General features: G+C 49.2%; 1 protein-coding gene across 1 annotated transcript in view; it reads left to right on the forward strand.

The window, feature by feature from the left end:
• Window positions 1-1988: 1988 nt before the first annotated feature.
• LOC147709458 (uncharacterized) overlaps window positions 1989-19557 on the forward strand; it is an 85112-nt gene continuing 67543 nt past the window's right edge. Inside the window, exons 1-2 of the mRNA XM_086925487.1 lie at window positions 1989-2204; window positions 13616-13966. Coding sequence (XP_086781613.1) covers window positions 2132-2204; window positions 13616-13966 — 424 coding nt within the window. The 5' untranslated portion in view covers window positions 1989-2131. The remainder of the gene's footprint in view (window positions 2205-13615; window positions 13967-19557) is intronic.

Raw genomic sequence — 19557 nt, forward strand, 5'->3', positions numbered from 1 at the left:
ACGTTCTCTTGCACACAATCACATTTGCACCCACACTTTTGCCAGGACCTGGCATTTGCCCCCCTTTTCCCCCATTGCTGCTTCCTCCTCTTCAGGTGACGCTGAGCTACTCTTCATCATCATCATGCCTTAAGACCTGAACAGCTTATTTTGTCCTTTGTAGAGTGATACGGTATTCACCAAGAATTACCAATACACAACAACAGGACGGAGTGTGCAGCAGCAGAAAGTGTTTCACTCCACCTGGGACAACCCCTCCATTAGTGCTACCCATGTGCCACCTCTTCTGTGCCTTCCTCAGCCTTCCATACTTCTTTTTAGTATCCAAAAGGTAATACGATTGGCATGTTCAATGCTCTTTTCTTGAGAAGGGGCAAAACATATTACACCAGTGTACAAAAACATTGCACTGATGCAAAAAAGATACAAAATGAATCAAATGCTCTTTTGCACGTTTTTTTATCCGTGGGTCATAGGGAGTGCAGCTTACAGATTTTGTGCAAACTCAAGTTACATAAACAGGTTTGCACCAGTGGAAAAAATGATAACATTTTCTACCTATAAAGCACGTTATATGCAGCATACATTATTTTTTTTAAATGTGTTCGAATAATTTGTTTGCGCTAGTTGTGCTGTATCATACTAAAAACCAATTTCCTCAAACCTGGTTTCCTTTTTCTCGTTTTAATAGTGAAAACAAAATATTTTCCATTACTTAGTCAGCAATAATATGGCAAATTTAGCCTGCTCTATTTTTCCAGTGGTGCTAACATTTTAAGGTGTGAATTTTGTCCTTTACACAAGAAGGAAACATTTATAAAAAAAAAAGCCCTCACTCCATTTTTGCAGCAGTCAAAACTTTACTTAACCTGGCCTCGCATGTTTCTCTTGGTGACATTAATGGGTGTGTCCTTACGGCAAGCACTGAGCCCTGCAACTGGAGTCTCCCCTGAGATTTAAATCCACCCTTTGGACAGAGGCTGATGGCTGAACTGCACAAACCAGTTTGTACAACGAAGTGCAACGTCACAGCCGCCATTCCCATGACAGTGAAAGTTATCACCAGGAAACAGCCAGGCGGGACTTACAGAAAAGCTAGCAGCGGATGTGCACCATACTTTATACAGCACCATTAAATATTGCAATAAAACCATTTTCACAATTAAATGCACTATTGCTTTCTGTTAGATGCATGCATAGGATATTTCCTACAAAAGATGAATTACAGCACAATGATGGGTAATCCTCTGGCGCTTCAATTAAACACATATGACACAGGACTAACAGGGAGCTATGATTTCATATTTATTACCTTCTGAGGTTTCCTTTGTACATTCAGAAAGAGGCAGGAAAGAAGCGCTTTGTTTTATCAGCCCGGTAAGTTTCAGCAGAAGAAAGGCAGCAAATCAGAGGGGCATTTTTACAAGCCCCTTGTGCCACCCGTACGTCACTTTTTCCCCATCTTAAAGATGACGCAAAAGTGGCGCAAGGGGCTTGTAAATAAGCCCCAGAGATATCTTTTTAAGAGGTCTGAAATTTCCCAGTTCATTAAGTCAGCCAGTTCAGGAATTTTCTTTAAATTCTGGAAGGTATAGACATGGTTTTATAATTGGTGAAACAGGACTACAAATCCCAGAATGCAACAAAAACTGGACTTGATATGGTACTGGGTAACTTGAAAGCCCTGCTTTTTCAAGGTGAAAAAAATGCAAAGTAAAAGCCATTCACTGCAAACAAAGAACATATAGGGTACTGTTAATCCTCACTTAAAGGCACTAACTACGGGTGCAGTCAGAGGAGTGCAATGTTTTCCCTGAGCTCGCGCGTGGCCGCTGCGGTTTCCCACACAAGATGAACACCTGACCACAGCTCACTGAATCCATAGAGCCGGGGGCGCCACACCCCGGAACCCTGTTTGTTTGACGGAACCGGTTGTATCGCGCCTTTGGCAAGTGTCTCTAAAGCGCATGTTAATCATAGAAGACAACAGAGATAAAGGCTATGCCGCCCAAGTCACTTCCGGCCCGGCCGCCGCTCTGTCCGCCTCTGTCCCCGTCCGGTGGGGATGCAGCCCTGGAACCTGCCCTGACATGGGGGCTGCGTAGAGGTCACCGCGGGGTCAGAGTGCGTGATGTCCATGGCCGCCCCGTCGTCGCTGCTCCTGATGCTGCTGGGGCTGCTAGGGCGTGGTCTGGCTCTGTCAGGTAAGGGTCAAATGATCAGTTTACAGGTGTGTGAGGAAATAACGACTCTTGCGCAAGACGCCGGTGAAACAAAACAAGCAGGTGATAATGATGCGGCAGGGACGCACCGAAAATGTGCACTAGGGTTATCTAAATTATGGGATAAGTAAAAGCAAATTATGCAGAAGTATGCAGCACATTTTTGATAGCATTACTTAATTATTTCATTTTTATTACATATGGTAATACTGTCTGGATTTCACCTCATTTGTACCAGTTTGACAAGTAAATACAGAAATAAGCAACTGAAAGATGACCAGCCAACTTTGTAAGGGCATTGCACTGTACATTTCACAACGTTTCAGTAACTTTTGATTCATTTGAGCTACAAACCATTATTTTGGTTAAAATCTGTAATTCGTGCAGCAGATGATGGCTCATGTAGCAAATGCGGCAAATATATAGTTTTACAAAAAGTTGTATCGCCGGGGATTCTTTTGTTCTTGGGTGGCACATGGTTGCTTCTTGGCCCCGTGTTACCACGGAAGCATGTTTCCCGTTTCTGACGTAAATTTGGCTGCCGAATGCATCTCTGGGAACATTAGTCTTGGCTTTCCCGTCTTACCTCAATTGGACTAACAAATCTAATAGAAAATGTTTGTAGCAGAAAAGCAGAAGGCTGGAAACATAATGTCCTCACCACACATAGGCATGTGGGGCACTACGAGTATGCATCTTTGGGTCAGGGCAATCACGTGACTCCAAGAGCAGATGTACTAAAGGATTTTGGAGCTCCAAACTTTGGTATTCACAAAATCAACCTGTTTGCAAATGCAAAATACATTGTTGTAGTGTGAAAAAACAATTTTACAAGTCACTACAGTGTTTCCGACTCGTAATATGGGGTTTGCGACCCATACGAAATCGCTATTTGGAAGGGGAATGTGAAAAGGACATTACTTCCAATTTGGGATTTTGGAATGGTATGTGTCAATGGATTGCAACTACAGTTCTGGTTGCAAACCGGCGACCAGTAGCAGACACCTGACATCAGGTGATGACTGATTCACTACTGGGAAGAGGAACGTTTTGGATTTCCTCCCCATTTGCGAATCGTGCAGGTCGCCTCAAGGTGAGTAGGGAGTTGTCCTTTAGACCTTACCTGCTCTTGCTGATGTTTTCCAAAATGGGAAACATTTATTTTATAATACTGGTTCCTTTAAGGAACTTGGGCTGCTTTAAAGAAAAAAAAGTACCTGTTTGACAATGTAAACACAAGGACCGTGGTCTGCTGTCCCTTGCAGGCCACCATCCCTGTGCTTATTGGTCAGTCACGGGGGGAGTGGGTAAAATTTCAACCTGCCAAATTACTATTCATTAGGCAGGTTGTTCTGCGACTACCTGATGATTTTACGAACCAACGTAATAGTATATATAGGTCGGCTCACAGAATCAAGGTCCATCTTCAAAATGTCGCTGCACAATTTAACACAATTGTTTGCAAAAGGACTATTTATTAGTACATTTGGCCCAACTTCACTGGGACATCTGTTATCCACTTCTGAACACATTCCTGTGCTCATGAAGAGGTCAGCTCGTCATGAGCCACGGCGCTCGGGTGCTCATGACTAGCTGAGCTCGTCATGACCGCACCCGTTAAATGGAACGCTCGCATGCTGGCCTGATTCCCCTGCTGTGCTGAGCGTTCCATTGGAACGGGCGTGGTCATGACGAGCTCAGCTCGTCATGAGCACCGGAGCGCCATGGCTCATGACGAGCTGACCTCGTCATGAGCACCGGGGCTCTGTGCGTGCCCCCGCCTCCAGCCCCCCAGCACAGCGGGGGGAAACAGCCCAGCAGTGAAGCGGTTAAGAAACCAGTGCAATTATGGGACTTTTATTCCTGGTTTAGTTCAGGGAAATACATTAGATTAATAGACCTGGAAACAATGATATTGTGCCTGCAAAGCTACAGCCTGAATTAGTAGTGTCCAAGTGCCATAAAGTCTGGGTTTTGTGTCCCGTTGCCATAAAGTCCCCAACCTGCCAGGGCTACCAAAAACTGGAAAACCCCCATAAATGCAATGCTTCACCCTTGACTCAACCAACTTAATGGCCACTTCTCCGCACACCATCTCCCATCCCAGAACAGACAAAAACCCAATGTCCCAGCAGCATCCAAGAATATCTGGATTTGCCACACTATATTTTCCTCCAAAAAGTCCAAAGACTCATCATTGAATTCCTCCAGGAAAGTCTGCCAAACACACAGGTTTGGGTGTACACCCAAGGAGATTTGTACCCCATAGTGGGGCAATACCACCCCAGACATGGCCTTGCTCATACACTTGCAATAAGTCCTCCCGCTCTCAACACCCTGCATGCAAAGTTCAGGAAACCCAACAATTTTTGCACTGCCCTCAACTCAATCTTCTGTTCCTCAATCTAATGCAACAGAAAAACCTGTCTCTCATCCACTTCCCCCTTCCGCAGACAAGCCACACATCGCAGAGTCCAGCTCAATGCCCAGGAACGTCAGCACAACGCTAGGCCCCTCTGTTTTCTTGGGCACCAAAGGCACCCTGAAATCCTGCTCTAAGGCCTCAAAATGGTGTAAAGCCCAGGCACAGTCCTCTGATGCTCACATCCCAACAAACAAGAAATTGTCAAGGTAATGAGACACCCCACAATGTCCACTGCTTCAGCTGAAAACCCCCTGCACAAAAGTACTGAAGGCACAAGAAATGACATAACCTATCTGCAGCACTTTATCCACATATATGGCACCCCCAAATTGCATTCCAAGCAAAGAGCAATCAGCAGGATGAATAGATATTCCTAAGTGGACTTGACATCACAGTTCGCGATTTCGGTCCCCTGCCCACACCTCTCTCTATACCGGATGGATGGCATCCTCTACTGAGGTGTATAGCACCCTGGTATCCCCTTCAGCAATTAAATTGTTGACAGACCTGCCCTCCGGCCAAAAAAGGTGGTGAATCATTCTGAACTCCCACGGCTCCTTCTGGGGCACAACTCCGATTAGGAAAATAATCAAATCTGCCATGGGCCACTCAAAGAATAGACTCACGATCCGACCCTCCGCCACTTCCTTGTCCAGCTTCGCTGCTACCACATGAGGATGTTCCCTTGCTGACTTCAAATTGTCCGCCGACCTTCACCTCCATGGACGCTAGTGCCCCAGCCGAAGCCCTTCAGTGAAACCCCACCTCAAACACAGAGCTGCCTCCCTGTCAGGATAAACAGAGAGCCAAGGTACCAAGGCCTCCACTTTAACTGGGGTAGGAGCCCTCAGCTCCAGACTGCCCCAGCCTCTAGAGGCCTACCACTGCTCTGCAGGGCTATCCAGAGTAAAACATTGCATTACGGGATGGTATCCTCCTCACATGGAACATTCATGCTTAAGCCTACAGGGGTGCCGGGAGCAGTACCCTTGTTATGCTCTAGTGGTGGGTCCAGGCGGATTCTGCACAAATCCCACTCCCTGTGGACCGGGACGGGACTAAAAGGACTGGTACGTCACAGGCAGGCTACTGGCTGTATGCGGTGAAGCTGAGGATTGAGTGGACAAAATCCACTGCATCCAAAGCTCTAAATCCACCTCCCCTCATGGCTTATCTAGATTGAGACTGACCCGGGCCCTAAATTACTCACCATAGCTCGGCCAGGCATAGCCCCAAAATTTAATTTGCGCCTTATGAATAATGTCCATGTACGTCAGCAATGCAATGGCCCTATCCAAATGCCGCTAGCGCTGTATACTAGCGTAAATCAAGAAGGCTGAGGTCCAATTTCCATGTTTATGGGCACCCTTGGTCTCCTGGTCAAATCCCACTCTTCCTCTTTGATTCCCTCCTTGGCCTGAATCTCCCTCTGTAGGAGTTTGACAACATCAACATATTCGTGCTTCCATATCCTATTCTTATTTTTTCTGACAAATGGGACCCCAGGGGCATTGCCAACCCTATATAAGGCAGCCTCTTCTTATGGTTGTCTTCTTCAGTCTCCTCCTTCCCCACTGTACCATCCGTTTGGACCCCGATACCCACTACCTGCTTGCAACTGTACACCTTTTTTACCACCTCCTGTGCCGCCACTGCATCTGTCAGCGGGGCTGTGAGTTGTCCACCACACCATGCCCCACTCCCACTGACCTCCAGGGCTTACCCTTTGGCCCAGCATCCCCAACCTCCCATGCGGCCCACCAATATCCTTTATCTGGCAACACGTGACTGCCCATGTCCTTTTCTTTGCGCCATCCTCTGCAGGTCTGCACTTCACACCAGCCAAAATACCAACATCGCAGGTTGTCCTCTCTGCCCTCCCATGCCTCCCCAATGATTCAGCTTCCTCATCTCACAACTCCCCTTCCTCCCATTCATCGAGGTCATCCCCATTGTGCGGAATCCGCTCTGGATCACCCATAGGCTCTTCGCACTCAGGCTCTTGCACCACTCGTTTCTGCCATTGCACTGTCACACCATACTGAATTGAACGATCATCTGGCACAACTGCTTGTGTGCAGGCCCTCAACAGATGGCGCAGGCCCTCGCAGAGGGGAAGCTGCCGCTGACCCCCCTGCTGCTTCGGGCCAAGGTCCTGGGGACGTCTTGCACCCCACTGGCATCACCACCTTTCTCCCGGCCTCTGCTGCCCGGTCTTGCACCTTCATCCCCCACCAGGCTGCTCCAACCTGGGGGGGTCCCTCACACCACCAGGCCCCCGAGCCGTACTGGCTCCCACCCTAACTACCTCTCGTTCCAGGTCCTCGGGGACCCAAACCCACTGTCCCCTTGTACTGTGGCCCCCATACCCTGGGCCCCCACTTGGCTGTCAACTGTCCGAGAATCCCCAGCTACAAGGGTAAGGGCAGCCGTCTTCTACCTGGCATCACACATCAGGGCCCAGCGTTCCTCTGTCTCTTGAATGAGTAGGTACGGTTTACGAATACGCGCCTCTAAATCTAGTCCCTGCTACTTGTTTGCCTGTGGGTTCCTGGAAGCAGGGTTCCCCCAACCCCCCACTGGTACAGCTGTCCCTCTCTCATGTTCAGAAATGGGGGCCCCTGCCCCCCTCAAGTCAACTCATTCCAGTGCCCAGATGTGGCCCACTTGCTTTTCTTTACCACAGGGCCCAGCTCTCTGTCATTCATGTTTCCCAGGAGGAGGCCTTGCTGAGAGAGCTACAGGCCCATCTCCCCTGGGAGTTCCAGGGCTTTCTTCTGTCCCACCTGTCCATCCTCAGCATTTGTAGGCCTCCCCCCCCCCCCACCCTCTGGCAAGATTACCGGCTCAATGGCAGATGGGAGATGATCCCCGAAGCTCATGCCCCCACGATTATTCCCTCCCACCTACCACGGCCCGATAAGGTTTTACAGGCAGGTAGCAGCCCGGCGAGGAAAGTAGCTACCACCGCAGAGGCCCCATCCCATCCCAGGTCTGGTTAAGCACACCAGGCCTGAGGAGGTTGGCCCTACCTGCCGCATCCAGAGTAATGCCCCGGTTACTTACCGGTAATCTTCATTACTCCGAGTCCATGTCTTCCTCGCCACAGTAATTACCCATGAGCCTCCGGCTCCACACAGAACTCCAAGTAAAAAAACAGCGCTCTAGTCTCCCTCTCCCTCCTCCAAGATGGCCCCCAGTGGCTCCAGCCAATCCCATAAAGGGACACAGAAGCACCAACACGACCTGAAGAACCAAGCCGCAGACATGAAGCCACCACCAGGGCCGGGAGGGAAGGGAAACTATACTGTGGCGAGGAAGACATGGACTCGGAGTAATGAAGATTACCGGTAAGTAACCGGGGCATTACCTCCTCGTCCTGTCTTCCTCGCCACAGTAATTACCCATGAGCCGATACCAAAGCAATCAGCTTCATGCAAGGAAAATACTCCACAGAAACCATGTAGAGAACATATCCAAACACAAGAGGTACAACTATTCCACAGAAATACACACCTCAAGGAATCCAAGCCGACAGTACAGAGGAGGCAAAGGAAACAGAAAACCCCACCCCAATCCGAAGGTGAAAATGGGACCTGAAAGTATGCAGGGATGACCAACCGGCCGCCCGGCAAACATCCTCCATGGACACCCCTCAAAGGCGGCCCACGATACAGAAACAGAACCCGTGGACCGACCCGGAACAGGAAGAGGGGGAGGAACATCAACAGAACCGAAGCCAACCGTATGGCCTCCACAATCCAACGACTGACAGTGGACAGGGAGGGCCTCAGGCCCTGACGAGACAAACCAAAAATTGACAAACAAAAAGTCAACCTTACAAAAGTAAGGAGTGCATGAGAAATAAACCAACAATGCACGACTCACATCCAACAGGCGGAGAAGGTAATCCGCAGCCGAGGAAGTCTCCGGACAAAGAAACGGAAGAACCACTTCAGCAGAATGGTGAAAATAAGAATCCACCCCAGGAAGAAACGTAGGATGAGGGCGCAAGACTGCACGATCAGACAAAATGACCAAACTGGAGCAGACAGTAGGAAGGCACCCAGCACACCAATACGCCTGGCAGAAGCAATAGCCACAATAAACACCACAAAGAGTGCCAAGAAAATCAGGCCCACCGACACCAAAGGCTCGAAGGAGCCGACTGCAAGGAACGCAATACCAGAGCAAGGTCCCAAGGAGGAGAACACAAGAAAGGACGGGGACGTGGCAAAGAAAACGACCTAAAAAGCCGAGCCATCAAAGGAGAAAATCGAACCAAAGGCAGGACATGAAATGCCCGAATGGCGGCCCAATGAGCCCTGAGAGCGGAAACGGCCATGCCCAAAAAGAAACCATGAAGTAAAATTACAGAATCCGATCAGGATCCAAGGAAGCCAACGACAGCCCATGACACACACATCAAGAGGCAAAGAAATCCCAATGCTTAGCGTAGGACTACAGAGTAGAAGGCCTCCGATATAGCATGAATGTCGCCAGCCACAGACATAGAACAACCTCCATGCCTCAGAGAATCCAACACGAGCCAGTCCCGCAGACCCATGTAACGTAACACAGGTAGAGGAAGAAGAGGATCCAACAGAGGGTAAGGCACGAATGGTAAGGCCCACCCTGGAGACACAGCCAAGTCAAACAGTAGGGGATATCAAGTGCGACGGATCCAACCAGGAGCAATCATAAGTATAAAGGATCCCTTCCTCTTGATCTTCCGCAAGACCGCCGGAAACAGGGGAACAGGGGGAAAGGCATACAACAGGCCCCTTGGCCGAAGGAACGACAGAGCGTCCACCAACCAAGCATCCTCGCAAGGCAAATCGTGCAAAAGCAGCGAAGTCAGGCAACAGCCCAGGAAGCAAAGAGGTCCACAATCGGAGACCCAAACAACCCCCGCCACCCCATGAACCTCAAATGTGTGAGGGACAAAGACTCCACTGAAGGAAACACCAGGTTCAGAAATTCCGTCACAGTGGTCGCCGGATCCGGCAGGTAAATGGCAGACAGGGACGCCAGGTCCACCCCCGCCCAACAACAAAACAGACGGCTGAGGCAACTGAGGGAACGAACCCTGCATCCCCATTGACGGTCCACATAAGACCTCACCACCCGACCGTCCGTCCAGACATGCACATGGAGACCCCGAAGCAGATCCGAGAATCCAGCAGAGCAAAAAGGACGGACTCCAGCACCACGCATTTGGAGGAACACGACAACACCGACTGAGGCCAAACCCCCAGAGTCGCCGAATCCCCCAGAGCAGCACCCCAACCCAGCAGGCGGGCACCGGCAGTGACCACCCGGGTGGGAATAAACAGAAAGGGGCGGCCCCCGGACAGATGACCCTCGTCCAACCACCAACTCAGGGCCACCCGAACATCCACCGACATAGGAACCAAAACACCCATATCGAGGGAACAGGAGTCCTAACGCGACCAAAGGTGGGAACACCACCGGGTACAAGTGGAGGCGAGCCCATGGCATCGTCAAGAAAGAGGCCGATAACACACCTAGAATCCTCAACCACAGGTGTACAGGACGAGAATGCCCCCAGAACAGGGGACTGACATCAGACATCAGGGACAGAATCCGGGGAGGGGTTTGGAACACCACCCCCAAATGAGTCTTGAACAGAACCCCAACGAAAGTCAATCCCCGTGTAGGAACCAGGAAGGACTCCGTCACATTCACGAGGAAACCGTGATGCCCCCGGACATGGAACACACTCCGGACATGAAACTCCGCCATAGAAAGAGAAGAAGCAGAAATGAAAGTGTCGTCCAGATAAGGAATATACACTAACGCCCTCCCCATGCAAGAGTCCAACAAGAGGAGCCAGAACCATAGTAAAGGACCCGGGAGAAGAGCAGAAACCAAAAGGCACTACCAGGAACCGGTAATGACGACCCAGGATGCAAACCGGAGAAACCGCTGATAGACAGGATGAAACAGGCACATGTATACAAGCATCTCTCAAGACCAAAGACGCCCGGAAACACCCCGAGACACCAGAGGAAGGATCAACTGCAGTGAAACCATAACGAAATACTGGCGCGGGATGAAAGCCTCGACCTACATCTGGCCCATCACAGGATGAAGAATCCCGGAGCGCATGCACACAATAAAACAGGAAGGAATGCACGTCCAACCGCAACAGATCGCAGGGCACAGGAAACACCGTATGACCGGTCATCAGGGAAACAAACGCCAACCAAAGCATCAACCGCCTTAGAGGGACTCCGGGACAAGGCGCAGACCCGAAACAGCCTGGGGGAGTCCGGGTAAACCCAAGAATAACACCCTCTGAAACCACTTGAAGAACCCATAGGACTGACACAGTCCCTTGCCAAGAGCCCACGAATCAAGAGAGGCGACCCCCAACCGGACCAATACCAGGAACGATCCAGACATGACACGTAAGCCCAGCACGTCCCCTCCCAGAACGACCAAAAGCATGCTGGGAATCAAAGGCACGGAAGAAACCAGTACGCTCAGGAGCAATGAGCTTACGGCCCAACACAGTAGTAAACACCATGTCAATCAAAAGGAGGACCAAGCAAAAGAACCCCCGAAAAAGGGATCACCACCAGGAGACTCCACAGCGCATCGTCAGCCCGCCAGGAACGAATCTACAACTGACGCCTGGTAGCGACAGATGACCCAGCAGCCGAAACCGCCCGTCCCCAATGAATCAAAGGGAACATCAGACAGCAGGCGTACAAGTGCTCCAGCATATCCAGATCAGAAGAAGCATCCTCCCCCTGATCCAACCTACAGCCACGGAAGCAAATCCATCAGCAAAGACTGGATCGTGCAAGAGGAACAGGCAGCAGCCCCGACAGAAAAATGCACAGCCGCAAAAGTGCGCATCACCGCACCATCCACTGTAAGGTCAACCGGGACAGCAGAAGAAACCCCCGAAACAACAGTCCCTTGAGAAGACATGCTGGCCATCAAGGAATCAACCTCCAACGAGGAGGGGCATACACAGCAAAATCCTGCAGGGGTTTCCCCTTACACAAAAAACGCGGAAAGGAACCCTTGTCCAGAACCCTCAAACTGAAGAATGAAGGGGCAATGACCCAGGCTCAGGGCGCTGATACGGAAAGAATAAAACATCAGCAAGAGGTGACACAGATTCAGGGAAACACCAAATGTTTGTGAATGTGCCCAAGGACCAATGCAAGAACGGCCCCATGCACAAAGCGTCATCAACTCAGGCCCACATCACCGCAGTAACCGGCCCCTGACACCATAAAGCAGCAGCCACAGCAATTTCAAACATGTGCAGCAACAACTCCATAAAGGGAATCGCCATCCCAGAAGGAGAACACACTGATAAGGAGCCAGGATCAGGCACGGCAGAAGCATCACGCCCCATGTCCACTCGAACAAACACCGGCATAAGTGAAAACTACACGCACGGTAAAAAAGGGACCCTAGGTCGCTAGGCAACCGTCCCAATCACCATAACACACGCCCCCTAACAGAATAAGAGCGCATGCAAACCGGCGCGCTCTGCCTAATTATTTGTTATCAGCAAAAACACACGTCTGAGCACATCTCGCCCATCGACAAGCAACAGCACACAGACGCGTCAGAAAGTAAGCGGAGGGGAAGAGGAACCGTCACCGCACCCGGCCGCGCCAAGTTAGCTCAGCATGACGCGCGGCCGGGAAAGAGCAGTCCCGAGAACGGTCCCGCTCAGCAGGACCCCAGGAGCCCCTACATAGCGCGAGGTCCAAAGCGACCGAGCACAAACAAACAAACGCCCCCAAGGTCCGCTACAGCAGGACATGGAGCGCGGAGGCAAACGAATGGGGAATAAATGCAAAAGTCACAAAATGAAATATATTGATACAGAAACAATAAAAACGACATCACATCCCCCATCGAAATACCCAAGGCCAAAAAGGGGCTGCTCAAGCAAGACCCCAGCCTTCAATAAACAACAACAATCACTCACCTGACCAGCAGGGAACACAGCACTCGGAGAAGTGCAGAAAAAAAGAACAGGTCGTGTTGGTGCTTCTGTGTCCCTTTATGGGATTGGCTGGAGCCACTGGGGGCCATCTTGGAGGAGGGAGAGGGAGACTAGAGCGCTGTTTTTGTACTTGGAGTTCTGTGTGGAGCCGGAGGCTCATGGGTAATTACTGTGGCGAGGAAGACAGGACGAGGAGGTAATGAGGTGTGCCCGGACCGCCTCACTATCCGGCGCAGCCATACGAACTAGGCCGGTGTCGTCCAGTCACGTAAGGTAGGCCTCACTAAAAACTACCACTTAAACTTGAATTTTCCCTGCCGGTGGTGTTTGGTGTCAGGAAGGTGCCAGATACTTCTTTCTAGACACCTTTAAGCCCTACCTACACCCGCCCCTTCCCCCTAAGTTAACCTATCCCCCACCCTGTCCGATTGGCCAGCATGAAATACCCCAGGGGAAGACTGGTCTGCGACCTTCACTTCCCCCAGAGGCCGACATTCTCTGCTACTGGATAAGTGTAGTTCTAAACCCCTCCATTTAATTGCTCCACAAAACGACAGGTGCAATGAATTCTAAATCTTAGTGTTCCATCTGTACCTCTACATGGATAGGATCACAATACAATCATACACCAAAAAGTAGTGAAACAGCTAAGCCAAAATAACTTCCCTTCGAATGATGGTCAAGCATATTTGACTTTAATTCATTGTGATCGGTAAAAGCTTACTGTTCTGTGGTAGAGCGTGGTGGATACAATAGACAGACACGCACTTCTCTGATACTAGTTGGCTCAAATGGGAGAAAAGTGTAGTTCATTTATTTTTTCAAAAATACATTGGTGGCATTACACCACCATACCACTAGGTGTCGCTGCGTCTCCACGTTGCAGATTTGCTTGCTTACCTTTGATGCGCGTGTTTTTTTTGCACCTATACAGTGACGTTAACACCCCTGTGTATGTCTTTTCAGCTTTGGACACCTGTCTCCATCTCCACACAGAAAGGCTGATCCTGTCCCGCACCGGAGACAGCGTGCTTCTTCAGTGCCAGTTCCACTACAAACACAACTTCACGCTGGACGAGGTTCACGTTCTGTGGGGGAAGGAGGTTGCCGCGGACGAGTACAGCGCGCTTGTTATATTTGATGGAAAGAACGTGAAACGATTTATAGAAAATACTTCCTTTTCTACGACTAACTTGCTACAAGGCCAAGCAAGCCTGAAGTTGGAAAACGTGACGACCATAGTCAGTGGGACGTACTTATGTGACGTGACGGTGAAAGCAGCCAATAGCAAGGGCAGGACGCAAGTACACGTGATAGGTAAGTATTAAAATGTATTCATTCTGTGCTAAACTCTAAATTAGGAGGCACTCTCGGTGTAGGATGACATCACAGATGTAAATGCAAAAAATACTCCTGGATTTCATACACTTTTACTTTCGTCTCATATGGTACCCTCTAATTTCCTAGCTCAGTGTTCCTTAACTTGTGGCCCGCGACTGTTTGTAAAATTAAATATTATTAGGAGAATAATAAAGTGCATATACATAAAAATAGCTACATTCAAACTTTAGAGTTGTAAAACGCTCTGTAAATGTGAAGGAATTTGAAATTGGAAGCTAGAAATTAGGCTGGTATCCTTACCTTCATCTGTAAGAGCAGTGGAATTACAGTAAATGGAATCTAGTATGGACGATTGGTGGCTTAAGTGAAGAAGCACTTGTATGCTCTGAAAAAAGAGCATGCATGTGGAAGAAATATGCTAGAGTCCATCATACCACTTCGTCTTTTAGATATAAAACTACATTTTAAAAAAAAACTCAACGTGGCCGGCCCTAAATGTGTTGTGGGCTTAACGCTGTGTCAAGTCAAGTCAAGTTAAAATTTGTATAGTGCACTACTCACCCAGAGGGTCTCAAGGCGCTTGAGGGAGGGGGGAGCTTTACTTATCAAATATCCAAGTTTTTAGTTGTTTTCTGAAGGAGAGGTGGTTCTGTGTGAGGCGGAGGTGGGTGGGGAGGGAATTCCAGGTCTTGGCCGCTAAGTAGGAGAAGGATCTTCCTCCCATGGTGGATCTTTGGATGCGTGGAATCGCGTTGAGGGCTTGATTGGACGATCGAAGTTGGCGGGTGGGGGTGTAGAAGGACAGGCGCATGTTGAGGTATTCGGGTCCTAGGTCGTAGAGGGCTTTGTGTGCGTGGGTGAGGAGGCGGAACGTTATTCTCTTGTTGACGGGGAGCCAGTGGAGGTCTTTCAGGTGACCGGAGATGTGAGCTTGGCGGTGGGTGTCTAGGATGAGTCTGGCTGAGGCGTTTTGGATGCGTTGGAGTTTTTTCTGTAGCTTGGCTGTGGTTCCGGCGTAAAGGGTGTTTCCGTAGTCTAGTCGGCTTGTGACCAGTGCGCGGGTGACAGTCTTTCTTGTTTCGGTGGGGATCCAACGGAAGATTTAGTTGAGCATACGTAGGATGTTGAAGCATGATGATGAGACGGCGTTGACTTGTCTGGTCATCGAGAGGGAGGAGTCCAGGATGAAGCCCAGGTTACGTACGTGGTCCGTTGGTATGGGTGCGGTTCCCAGGGCCGGTGGCTACCATGAGTCGTCCCAGGCGGAGGGGGATGATCCTAAGATGAGGACTTCCGTTTTGTCCGAGTTTAGTTTTAAACGGCTGTTCTTCATCCACTCTGCTACTTCTTTCATCCCTTCGTGTAGGTTGGTTTTGGCGGTGTTTGGGTCTTTGGTGAGGGATAGGATCAGCTGAGTGTCGTCTGCGTAGGAGATAATGTTGAGGTTGTGTTGGCGCGCAATGGATGCGAGGGGACTCATGTATACGTTGAAGAGGGTGGGACTGAGTGAAGATCCTTGAGGTACGCCGCAGATGACTTTGGTGGCCTCTGATCTAAAAGGGGGGAGGCGGACTCTCTGGGTTCTTCCGGCGAGGAACGAGATTATCCAGTTCAATGCTTTTCCTTGTATTCTGACGTTGCTGAGGCGTTGTATAAGGGTGTTATGACTGACTGCGTCGAAGGCTGCGGAGAGGTCGAGTAGGATGAGGGCAGCAGTTTCTCCGTTGTCCAGTAGAGTTCGAATGTCGTCTGTTGCTGCGATGAGGGCGGTCTCAGTGCTGTGTTTGGCTCGGAAGCCGGACTGTGAAGGGTCGAGGGATTTATTGGATTCGAGGAAGGCGGCGAGTTGACTGTTGACAGCTTCTCAATGACTTTGGCAGGGAATGGGAGGAGCGAAATGGGGCGGTAGTTCTTAAGTTCAGTGGGGTCTGCTGTAGGTTTCTTCAAGAGGGCGCTGAGTTCGGCGTGTTTCCAGCTTTCCGGGAAGGTGGCGGAGTTGAGGGAGCAGTTGATGACATCTCGGAGATGGGGTGCGATAATGGAGTCTGCTTTGTTGAAAATGTGGTGGGGACATGGGTCGGTTGGCGATCCTGAGTGAATGGTGTTCATCAGGCGGATGGTGTCTTCAGTGGTGATTGGGTTCCAGGCGTAAAGGTTGTTGGAGGGGGGTTTTAGTTCGGAGGTAGGTGGGGTGGGCTGGTCTCCAAAGCTGTTAAGTATGTAAGCGATTTTGTTGTGGAAGAACGAGGCTAGAGAGTCGCAGAGGTCTTGGGATGGAGTGATGTCGTTGGTGCCGGTGGTGGGGTTGGTAAACTCTTTGACGATGTTGAATAGTTCTTTGCTGTTGTGGGCGTTGTTGTCGAGTCGATCCTTGAATGCTGATTTCTTGGTGGATCGGATCAGTTGGTGGTGTTTGAGGGTGGCGTTCTTGAAGGTGGTCAGGTTGTCAGTGGTTGGGTTTTTTCGCCAGGCTTTCTCGAGGGGGCGACATATCTTCTTGGATTTCTTAAGGTCATCATTAAACCAGGGGGCTTTTTTGCTGCCTTGCTTGATTTGATGGTTTTTCAAGGGTGCTAATTCGTCAGCGCTGTGGGTGATCCATTGTGTGAGGTTGGTGGCTGCTTGGTTTGGGATGGTTTGGGATGATTTTGCAGGAGGGTTTTGGTGAAGCGATGTGAAGAGCTGGTCGGTGGTAATTTTATTCCAGTTTCTCCGAGGAATTTGTTGTGGGTGGTTGTGGGTCGTAGTTTTTTTGTAGTTGAAGTGAACACAGCCGTGGTCCGTCCAATGGAGAGCTGTGGTGTGATTAAAGGAGATGTGCTTGCTGGAGGTGAAGATTGGGTCGAGCGTGTGCCCGGCAAAGTGGGTGGGGGTGTCAACAAGTTGTTTGAGTCCGAGATTGGTGAGGTTGTCCAAAAGGGTGGTGGTGTTGCTGTCGTTGTTCATGCTATACTTTTGATTTAGAAAATAAAACCGATTTAAAAAAATAAAAAAAACTCAAACCTCATTAAAGTTATAATCTCAATTTTCGCATAGTTTTTTGTATCTGAATTAAATTAACATTCCATAATTTGTGTAGTTGTTTCAGGTATACTTGTTTCTGTATTATGTTTATTGTTTTGAGGTTGAAATCATGGAAATGGGTATTTGATAAAGCAAAAGGGTTTGGGCATTGGGAGATTAGAGCACTTGGCACCTTAACCAGGCCAGGTGTCTTTTATAGCCTTCTAGTGGGATATACGGGCCATAAAGGCCTGCTCCAGCGTTTTTGGCGAGGACCTTCAACAAGGGAGGGGGCCTTTAATGGCTTTTATAGTCCAGCTACGGCAAGCTATTAGGACATTCCACCCCATTAGAGCAGAATGTTCTACTTAGTAAAACAAAGGCCTCATGGAGGCCTTTATTCACATCTGTTGTTGTGCAAGATAATCATTGGAATGTTGGAGCTATGGGCTTTTACTAGCAATTAGTAGCTGTGAGCTACTCCATTGTCTTCAATGTAGCACTCAACATTCCAATGTTCTAATATAGACTTATAGCCACTGTAGTGGGCTATACCGGCTAATAAAGGCCCACTCCAGCGTTAAAGACCCGAGCCGAAGGCAAGGGCCTTTAACAAGGGAGTGGAACTTTAATAGCCGGCATAGCCCAGCTACGAAGGGCCCTTAGAACATTGTGCCACTAGAGGGCAGAATGTTGTAACAAATAAAACAAAGGCGTCTCAGAGCCCCGAGAGGCCTTTGTTCTCAGCAAAATCTGGGAACAAAAGAAACATTGGAATTCTCTGCGGCCCTTTACCGGCCGGTAGAAGCACGGAGCACTCCATTGCATTCAATGAAGTTCTCCACATTCCAATGTTCTATTAAGGCATAGGAAAAGTGGACAATTGTTCATGGTCCCACTAATTAGGTACTGAACACATGCTGCTCTGAGCCTGCCAGGCCTTCTTTATCCCACAGCCTCAAGAAAACATGATATTAAATGGTGGCAAAATGTAACCCCTTTTCATTCCAATTTCACTATAAAGTGTGAAATCTTTTTATATATTAGAGGTAATTCAAATACTCTAGTATGCAGATTGGCATGGCCTCCTATCATTTTCAAGACTGGATATATTTTTATTTTCCTTAATTTCTGTCTTCCATCCCTTGTCATTTTCCCTCTTCACTGCTCACATGGATCAACCAGTGGATCATCCACTTCCAAATCAATACACCTTATCAACACCCCTACCAGGTTTCTGCATTCCAAGCCACAGGTGGGGCAAAGTCATAGAAGCAGACTGGCTCAGCTCCCTCAGCACAGATCCGCCTAGCCCAACAGACAACCTCCTAAAGGACATCAACTACCGGATCAAGAACTGCTTGGACTTCACGTACCCATCAAACCCAACAAGCATAGTAGATCAAACTAGCAGGCCTGCTGGTACACAGAAGACCTCTGAGACCCCAAACAACACTGTAAACAGCTGAGAGCTCCGAACTGGATCCGGAGCGTCTGGGGGCCCCCTGCATATACTTTGGAACGGGGGGGCCCTCAAGTTTCATTATGCCACTGCCTACAAGGCTGCACTCTGATGCTATCACCAGCTAATAAGTGACAGCAAGAAAAAAAGCAGTAGTGGACTTCATCGAAGGAAGCTCTAACAGCTGCAAGGAAATCTTCTTGATCCTTAAGGATTTCACTTCGCATTCTGTCATCCGCATCGCTGCCTCCTTACAACTCTGGTGAAACCTCTGCAACTTCTTCAACAGCAAAATTGCCAACATCTACAGCAACTTCGCACACCAACCCCAGAAAACTTGTTTTAACCTACCCACAATCCTCCAAGATAGCCACCTGACCGAACGGGCAACCCTCGCCATAAACAGCAAAGTGGCAATCAGGCAGAACATCCACTTGGGGGCCCCGACGGGCCCATGCCCGCACAACATCTACAACATGGGAGCCTCACCAATAGGCACCGCCCTGACACACATCATCAACAACTCCATCACGTCCTCCACTTTCCCAGATGAATGGAACTATCAGAAATCATTGCCCACCTTGAACCCCACAGCCAACCTGAATCCACTGAGCAGCTTTCTAACCAGCTCTTTGCTCTCCTATCCAGCCAAAGTGATTGAGAAGCTCAACAAGCAACTCGCAACCCACTACAAACATCACCATCTTCTAGACAACACTTAATCAGTATTCAGAAAGAACCACAGCACTGAAACAGAACTCCTCACAACCACCAATGACATTCAAGTCATCCTGGACTGAGGAGAAGCAGCGGTCCTCAACCAGTTTGACCTCTCTGTGGCCTTCAACATTGTCTCCCATATCACCCTCATCAGAAGACTCCACAAGATTGGCATTAAAAGATCTGATCTCAAATGGATCTGTTTCTTCCTCATGGGCAGAACCCAAAGGGTCAGTCTGCCACCCTTCACACCAGAGACCAAGAAATGGGATTGCAGAGTCACACAGGGGTCGTCCCTAAACCCCACCCTTTTTAATTAAAAAAAAAATCTCTTTGTTTAGTTTTCGCAGTAAAAAAACTAAAACAATATAACATATCCCCC

The sequence above is a fragment of the Lissotriton vulgaris genome, chromosome 6 (assembly GCF_964263255.1).
Source record: "Lissotriton vulgaris chromosome 6, aLisVul1.2, whole genome shotgun sequence".
Lineage (NCBI taxonomy): Eukaryota > Metazoa > Chordata > Amphibia > Caudata > Salamandridae > Lissotriton > Lissotriton vulgaris.